The sequence below is a fragment of the Corvus brachyrhynchos genome, unplaced genomic scaffold, assembly GCF_000691975.1.
Source record: "Corvus brachyrhynchos isolate BGI_N302 unplaced genomic scaffold, ASM69197v1 scaffold114, whole genome shotgun sequence".
Classification (NCBI taxonomy): Eukaryota; Metazoa; Chordata; class Aves; order Passeriformes; family Corvidae; genus Corvus; species Corvus brachyrhynchos.
In genome coordinates this window covers 2,189,171-2,197,770 of record NW_008238337.1, presented here as the reverse complement: position 1 = coordinate 2,197,770, position 8,600 = coordinate 2,189,171, and the positions used below count along the sequence as shown (strand labels likewise).

At 57.1% G+C, this 8,600-nt stretch overlaps 1 protein-coding gene and 1 long non-coding RNA gene across 2 annotated transcripts in view; one reads left to right on the top strand and one right to left on the bottom strand.

Annotated features, from left to right (window-relative positions):
• Window positions 1-8,600, bottom strand: part of NCOR2 (nuclear receptor corepressor 2) — a 154,623-nt gene that overhangs the window by 42,983 nt on the left and 103,040 nt on the right. Inside the window, exon 16 of the mRNA XM_017734702.1 lies at window positions 8,246-8,308. Within this exon, the coding sequence (XP_017590191.1) occupies window positions 8,246-8,308 (63 nt within the window). The remainder of the gene's footprint in view (window positions 1-8,245; window positions 8,309-8,600) is intronic.
• LOC108446857 lies at window positions 2,457-5,346 on the top strand. Its single transcript, XR_001862174.1, has 2 exons — window positions 2,457-3,588; window positions 3,836-5,346. It is a non-coding gene; the product is annotated as an uncharacterized LOC108446857 (long non-coding RNA).

The window sequence follows — 8,600 nt, the reverse complement described above, 5'->3', positions numbered from 1 at the left end:
GTGGGGCTGGAGCTGCCACCAGCCTGTGGGACACTTCCAGTCTGGCTTGCTCCTGACTGCCCATGTGGTGCCACCATCAGGCCAACAGTTCCCTAGCCCTTCGCTGCACCTTGTGAGGATACAGGATGTAGTCTGTAAGCCCAGGGGCACTTTACTGCCACAGAAAGATAACTTCAGGATGAAAACCAGCAGGGAATGAACCTGCTGAGAACATCTTTCTCCTTTGCTGGGGGATTTTCTGCCCAGAGATCACCAGCCACAGAGCCCTGTGTGGTTGGGAGTAGGCACTGACCACTGGCTCCATATCCAAGCCCCTCCCTGGCTGCTCTGACACCATGGTGCTTGGGACCATGGTGAGTCCCACACTGGGGCTCCTGGCATGGCTGTTTGTGCCTGGGAACATGGCAGCTGTGCCCCAGCCCTGCTGCCAGCCTCCTGCCAAGCTGCTGCCATGTGTCAGCCCGGCCCTTAAAAGTGCCAGCCCAACCTCTGCTTCAGCCCAACAACAAACCCCAGGGGACAGGCTGATCTCAGCACAGCCACACGCAACTGGGCCCCGGGGAAGCGTCTCCAGCCAGGATCTGTTCTGTGAGTCCGTGCAAGGGGAGGGCATGGCTGCATTGAATAGATGGCACCATGTACCCCCAGAGAGATGAAATCCCCCTCCCTGCTTCCCAGGTCCTGGAGAAAACCAGCAGCACCCAGCACAGCAGGAGTTAACATCCAGCTGGTGCCTGTATCCTGCCCGTCCCAGCACCAGGCTTATCAAATTGCATGTACGAGGCATCACATGCACTGAGCACCAGAAAGGCCCTGGCAAGCCAAGAAACAAGTTTGAGCTTTAACTCTGCAACTCCCAGCCTCGCTCCGCCAAACCCACGACCTCCGTCACCCCGCTGGCGGGCTGGGACTTCTTAGAAAAAATAATAGATTAAAAAAAACACATCCGGCCACCAATCCTGAGGCAACGAGTGGGGCAGGAATCCTCCCCCTGCTGTTGCTGAATGCCGCAGGGGAAAACAGGACAGTCCCCAGTGTCACAACCCATCCCCTCTGACACAACCCACTGGTGCCATCCAAAGCAAACAAGCAGCTCTGTCCCTCTGCTCATCACCGCACTGGTGGCCCAGCACCAAGTGTGACAGCCGGGGCCAAGGCTGATTGTGTGCCCCGGGCAAAGCTGAAATGAAGACACTGGCAGTGGTGTGGATGCGCCTTGAGCACGGGTGCTTTGGCAGGAAAGATGCCAGGAAGCAGGACCTGGCATGGCAGGGCTGGGGGGGGTGATGGATGTCAATGTGAGCAGTCCCAAGTGTGGTGTGACCTTTACCAACCACAGGCAATGCCAGCTCCTGGCTGTCCTTCCCCCTGCCCAGGCTGGCTGTGCCCCTGCTCACTGGGACACTGCTGAAGGAGCCTGCAGCTGACTGGGCAGGTGGCCGCATCCATGCTGGGCTCGGGAGGAAGAGGAGGAGGAGGAGGAGGCTGCCTGCAGCCCCTGCCTGCGGGACCGGCAGGGAGCCCCACCACTCTTCTTCTACATGAAACCAGAGCGAAACAGCAACACCTGCTTCCCACGCTGTAGTTATCTGCACACTCGGGAGGGACCAGCCGAGACACCCCCGGACGTGCTGGTAAGCTCCCGGCTCGCCAGGCACCCCATCTCCATGAGCTCCTTCAGCAGAGCCACCCCCAGAGCCTGCTCCCCCTGCCCTGCGCTCCCCGGCACTCCAGCCCGGCACAGCAGCACCAGCCCGCCCCGGCACACGCGGCCCTTCGTTCCGCGTCGCAACTGAAACTATGACTAATAACCGAGTTATCAGATCCTCAGGAAGGCTGAGCTCCGCGGCTCGGGGCGGGGGCTCCGGACGCAGGGTCTGCCGCAGGCACGCAGCCACACACAACCTTGAGGTTAACCCCATCCTTCGGACCCCAACACCCGACTTACGTGCTCCGGCGGGCAGGGAGCACACCTGGAGTGTGCAGCGGGTGGGCTGGGAAGGACACGGCTGTCAGGGCACTTCTTCAAAGCCCCCCCGGGCACGGCAGCCCGCGGCAAAGCGCTGCGAGTGCTCCGCTCACACCCTCCCCACGCATTTCGCTTTCGTTCCCTCGCAGCAGCCGGAGACAGAGAAGAAAGCAAAGCCGGTTCCTTAAATCCTGGGGGCGAGAGGATTTCAGAGCCATGGGCGGCCGGGAGCGGCGAGCGAACGGGCACCGAGGCTGGAAACCAGGTCACAGGCAGCAGACTCCTGACCCCGATGGCAGAAGTTGGTGGGAACACATGCTCCGGCCCCAGCGCTCTTCCCTTTGGAGCGAACAGCGTTCTCCGCTCTCCTCCCGCTTGCTCGCCGGAGCGTTCCAGCCGGCTGCAGCCGCGGTTGTTAAGGTGGATGGAAGCGCCGCCAGTATTTTCTCCCCTACCTCATCTCCTTGCTCAGCAGCTCGGGGCTATGGGGAGACTGTGCAGTTTCAGGAGATCCCCGACGTTGCCAAGAAATAATAATAATTAAAAAAAAAAAAAAGAAAAAAAAAAAAGGCAGGAGAAAAGCGAAGGGGCGGGAGCGCGGCAGCTCCGCTCCTGCCAGCCCGGGGACGGGGAGCCGGTGCCGTCGGTATGTGGCGGAGCAGCGAGCAAGCTCTAATCTGTTCCTCTGGCTGACCCGGGGCTCGTTGCATCTGAATGTGACCTCTAGACAGAGCATTAATAACGAACGTGGCGCTGACCCAAGCTGACAAGGGGTGCGGCGCTTGGCACCCGCTCCCGCCCTCCCTCGCTCACTTTCTGTCTCCCTCGCTCTCGGCTGAATGTCAGCGGCAGGGGGAGGGATCCAGGAAAACAAAGCTTGGCTAATAGTTTTCTCCGCTCTCAAGTGAATCAAAGGCGCTTTTCTTTGGGGACGTGCGCGCCGGCGAGCCCAGAGCCGCACCGACGGGGTGCCACGGCGCCCCAGGACACCTCGGCCCTGCAGCTGCTGCCCTGGCACAGGAGGGATGGGGAGAGGTTTGGCACCGGTGTCGCCAAGGGCGGACCAGGGCCTCTGCTCCCGTACAGCAAGTGGAGGCTGGAAGGAAGAGGAGCTCGGAGAGCGGGGTACTGTGCTCAGCATCTCGGGGAACAGAGAAGAAACCCGGAGGGGCAGCGCGGCGGGCGAGGGCTGGCAGCTCGCACCCCCTCGGCTCGCTGCAGCTGGGGGTTTTCACGAGAGACATTCCAAGGCTCTCTGGCACGGCTGCCCAGCTCCACCCTGGGCTTGGTGAGGGCGGAGAGAGCCCGTAAAAGGGTCCCTTAATGGGAGCTCGTGTGGATTAACAGACCAAGGTTATAGGGGAAAAAACTAAGTGGTATCATTCCCTACGCCCGACGGTACCCGGTATGATCCTTCAGTACCTCTTGCACCCACGCACCCCCTTGGGAGTGAGCATGGAGGCAGTTCTGGCTACGGCACAGCCAAAATGTGCCGCAATCCTATTCTGGAGAAAGACCAGCCCTATGGAGTCAGCGACAGCACCCAAAGCATCCCGAAAGTGTGGTCTGCATCGCTTTCCTGCACTAACCTCGGGGTGGTTTGCAGAGGCTCAGAGAAGGTGAGTAACTTCTCCAGGGCCACGGATCAGTGGGTGGCAGAGCCAGGTGCACGCCAGGCTCTTGATGCTGTGCCAAGGGAAGCAGTGGGGATGGTGCGTGGGGGGCGAGCCCACATCCCCGCAGGCGCTGGGGTGTTGCCGGAGGGACCATGGTGCAGGCAGCCGGCTCGGTGTGCTCTCGCTACCGCGGTGGGTGATGCCCTTCCTTCCTTCCTTCCTTGGTGAGCGATGCCCTTCCTTCCTTCAGCTGATGCTGGCACCAGCCTGCCGTGCTCCCAGTGGACCTCTCTTTTGGTGACTGGACACAAGCACGCCTCTGACACATCCCATGGCTACAAAGGAGCTTGCAGCTGAACTCCCCAGCACCTTTCACACCCATCATGCCACTTCTCTGCAGGGAGGCAGTGTCATCAAACAAGGTGTGGGTACCTGACCAGCAAGGAGTTGGGAGCCCCAACCAGCTCAGCTCTAGTGCAATGTCCCCTCTCTGCTGGCCCTGGCTGGGGACCCTCAGCTCCCAGGTCTCCCCTTTGAAATGGATGGTTCCTAGATCACTGCACCCACCTGCTGCAAACCCTTAAGCCCTGTGCCCTGATGCAGACCTGCCTGGCTTTACTACTCCTACTACAGCATGCCTGTCCTATCCTTTGACACCAGGGGCAGGAAGTCCCACTCAGGATGCCTGCTCCTGGAGATGTGCCATCCCTTCTGGTCCAGCATGGCAATGAGTACACGTGGAGCAGCCACTGCTGGCAGGCCCAGCTCTCTTCTTTCACCTGGTTCAGATACTATTCCCGCTCCCTTATTGTTGAAAAAATAATACTCAAAATTAAAATGTAGGCAGCAAATTATAGTAATTACCCAGCAGTTCCTCCTGACAGGCCTATTGTATTCCATTCACTGACACTCACTAAGCAAATCCTCGCAGTTTGCTCCTACACACTCGAGAAACATTCAGCCAACGGTGGCACAAAGTGCAGCTCCAGGGGCATGGTGGGCACCTGCACCACAGGCACAGTCCTGGGGATAACACCTTGGCTGAAAGGCAGCCAAGCACCAGCCTGGGACGGCAGGGAAGGGGCTGCAGTCAACCACAGCCTCACTCAGAGCAAGCGTGGCTAATTTACACCTTGGACACAGTTGTGCCCTCATGGTACCCAGTCTGCCCCATCCCAATAATTTCCACCACGTCGCTTCGTACAGACTTCATGACGAGCACCAGGCACATACAGCACTCTGGCTGTGGACACTGGGATGGTGAGGTTGGGCTCTCCTTGCTCTGAGCTCCCTTTGCACCCCGCCTGAATAGACAACATGAGTGGGAGACCCCAAGGCACATCCCACCCCAAGGGCACCCAGAAGGACAACGTGCAGCGACAGATGAGCTGCAAACCAGTTTCTCCAGCCCACTTTTACTACTATCAGAAGGTTTTCACAGTTGTAAATACCTCTGATGGGAGAAGGGAAGGCTCCAACACAAGCACAGAGGAGACGAAAGGAGGAAGGTATGGAGCTGCTGGCTCCCCAGCATCACCCAGCCAGCTCCTGCATTCCAAAGGTGATGTAAGGTGGCTGACTTTTATTTTAGTTTCGTGAACGGAATGGGACTGGGTAAAAAATGGTTCAGGTCAGTCCAAAACTCAGATGAATTGTTGTCAGCACTGAAAATACGCATTCGAAAGAGTGCCTTTGGTATCCAAGGGAATATTTTGTATCTACCCAGAAGGAACTATACAGGAGTCTTAATGGGTTATTTAACTCTCTGTCTTCAGTATTTTATATATTTATATATTTCGTGCCCAACCCTCCTCTGCCTCATCACGCTGACTCCATCCTGTGGCCTCTCTGTGTCCTCGGCGTGGGAAAAGGCATAAAGAGCCCCAGGCTGGCTGTGCCCAGGGGAAAAGGAGCACAGAGCCTGGGCAAGGCACGGGAGGACCTCAGCAAGAGCCTGCCACTTCCACCCGCCTCTTTTCAAAGAACAAAACCACTTGTTAGACACCACGGGAAAACCCCGAGCTGGGCGAGAACAGATACCAGACTTTAAAGACTAACAAAGGTCATGTCGAAACCTCCCGGTTCATCGAGTTCAGCTCCAGGGTTATTGCAGCTGCCCTGAAGCACTGGCATTAGTGGTGACACTTGGTGGAGGGGCTGGGGGGACAATAAACCCACCCACTGCTGAGGCTGGTGCTTGCCTGCTGCTTGCAGACCCCCTTCCAGCCTACCTTCAACTCTTGCCTGCGTGGGCTCATCCAGTAGGTCCCCCAAAGGCAGGAACTGCCTAAACATTGCCTTTTAAGGAGCAGCCCCATCCCGCTGCTGAATGCCTCTGCACCCTGCTCAGCAGCAAAGCAGTGGGTGCTGCCTGCTTCCTGGGTTGGGAAGGGAAGGGGGAACTCCTCGAGCAACTCAGGTTAAATCAAAACCTTCTGCTTCAAGGATCACAGCCATGGCGCAAGGAGATAATATCAGAAAAACACATCCCCCATCGTTATCCCAATCTCTGCACATTTTGACAGACTACTGAATCGAAGTTTATTGCATAATGGAAGTGTCATTAAGCAAGAACTTTCCTCTTGCTGGGTTTTTGTTCCCCTATTTAAGTTTAGTAACATGGTACTCCCCTTCACTGTCTCCCCTGGCAGACACAATCCTGCCTTCTCCTGACTGGAAACTCCCTGTGCAGCTCTGTGACTGTGGAGGAGAGCAGGCAGCTCTGGTGTCTCTCTGTCCCAGGGCTGTTTTCTCTCACCTCCCTGAACACAAATGACATGGAGTTTCACGCCACGCACAAGAAATCCAGGGGTGAACAGCAAGGCCAGGCTGATCTCCTGGTTGGCAAGTGCTGGGAGCAGAGGTCACCGACCGTCCCCTTCTGCCAAAGTACCTGGGGTGGTAGGGCTGACTTTCCCTGGGACTCACATCTTGCTGAACTCCCCAAACCAGGCTCTGACTGGTACCAGTAGGGAGGAGGGTGCCTTGGGTGGCCGAGTCCTTTTGGTGAGGAGAACGGTGCCTGTGTCTCTGAGCCCAGCCTGAACAGGCCACCACCCCCTCTGCCCCTGCCCAGCCATGCTGGCAGCAGCTCTGCCACCGCCTCCTCCAGCCTCTGAGGTTACCTCCGGAGTTTCACAGTTGCTGTGTCTCGGAAACCCCCACCACGCAGGTCCCTGGAAATGCCAGACACAGCCAGTTCGAAGCATTAAAGCGGCTGCTTCCTGGCAGAGGGGAATTTGGCTTTTCTGTAGAAGTCTGGTGTTGCAATCTCAGTTTCCCAGGTTGTAACGAAGGGAGAAACAATCAGCCATTGGGCTTTACACCAGCAAATCTCCCTGCCTCCTCCTGGCCCCTGGGCTGGAATAGTGCTGCATGCTCCCACGCTTCATCCCTCCTTCACACAGGCTTTGGCAGCTGGTGTTAAGACTCCTTAAGTGCACCTCCAGCATCCAGCATAAAACAAGAGGCACTTTTTAACAACCAGATGCTGATCTCCAAAATAAAGCAGTGCTCGGAAAAGATCCCTCCAATGACCCTCCCCTGCCAGCATCTGCTCGCCCCATTACCTGGCCCCAGGCCAGTTTGCTTGATTAAAATCTATCTATTAAGTTTTGCGACTACAGAGAGCCCCGTTCAGCAACGCACAGGATTGGCATAGGGTTGTAAAAGAGGGTTGGAACAGCTTAAAGGCGAGCGAGCCAAACACTTTGGGATATTCACAGGCAAAGTAATCCAAGTCCACAGCTCCCATCGGCACCTGGGCAGCCAGCGCTCCAGAACATGTAATCACCATCCCAGCAGCAGGTGCATTTTCCAAGCTGAGCCGAACCTGCTAACACGCCTATTTGCCTTTGCCATCCCCGAACGGCACTCATTTCCATTTTAATTTCCCATTTACAATCCTCTCCGGGCCAGGAGAGTCGGCAGCAATGCAAGCGGGATGCACGGGCTGGGGATGTGAGCTCGACAGCCCATCAACAGGACGTGACTTTGGCAAAAAATTAAAGCAGTGAAAGAGCTGGCGCAGGAGCGGCACGAGGAGGGGAAGTGGCAAGAAGGGCTGTGCTACACTCAGCACTTTTTAAAAACGGTCTCAGCAAAGGCTCTGAATCAGCTCCAGGATGTAAAGTCACCCCACGCTGCCCACAGCCCTGACTCTCGAGAGCTCCCCAACACGTGCCTGCGGAGTGCTGGGGTTCACCGTCCTCTCCCTCAATCCCAGAGCTGCGAACACAGGCAGACACTCTCTGTGTGCCTGGAACAGATCACGCTGAAACCATAAAGCTGCGAAGAGTGGGGTGAAACTACATCCCATGGTACAGGCACCAGCAGCTCCAAAACTGCAACGGACAAAGCATCTTCCCCATTTCCTACAGCCAACTTCTGCCTCATGGGACATGCGTGGCTCCAGCCACAGCCCAGACATCCCCGGTGTTGGCACAGCTCCTGGGGCTGGAGAAGCTGAGCATACTCCCTGCCTTCCCCACACCCTCCCTGAGGCGTACTGGGAACAAACCAACAGCAGGACAGGCAGGATCCGGCCCCACAGCTCAGGACCCACCACCCTGCACCAATGCCAGCAGTCAGATGCTGTCCATTCCCAACTGCTGGATTAGCTCCAGCACAGGCAATAAGAGAAAGAAAACGAGTGTCTCACCTTTTTTAGCTGTCTCCATCTCCTCTTCGGTCCAGCGAGAGCTTTCATTCATTTCCAGGGAAGCTGGGAAGGAAGAAGGAAAGAGACCAGTCAGCTGTGAGCAGGACCCAGCAAGCACAGTGAGCTCAGGGGAGGTGTCCCAACACCCAAACCCTGTCCCCCATGCCCTGTGCCCGGGAGGCACGACAAAACCCCGTGCAGCGCAGGAAGTGCTTCCACAAGAAAGGCTGTCGTGAGGCCTTCCCATGCCACAGTACCCCATGCACAACATCCCCTCAGGATGCACCTCAGTGATGCAAAACCTCCAGTTTGGGCCTGGAAGTGAAGCCAAATGGCTTGAGAGTGGCAGCAGATT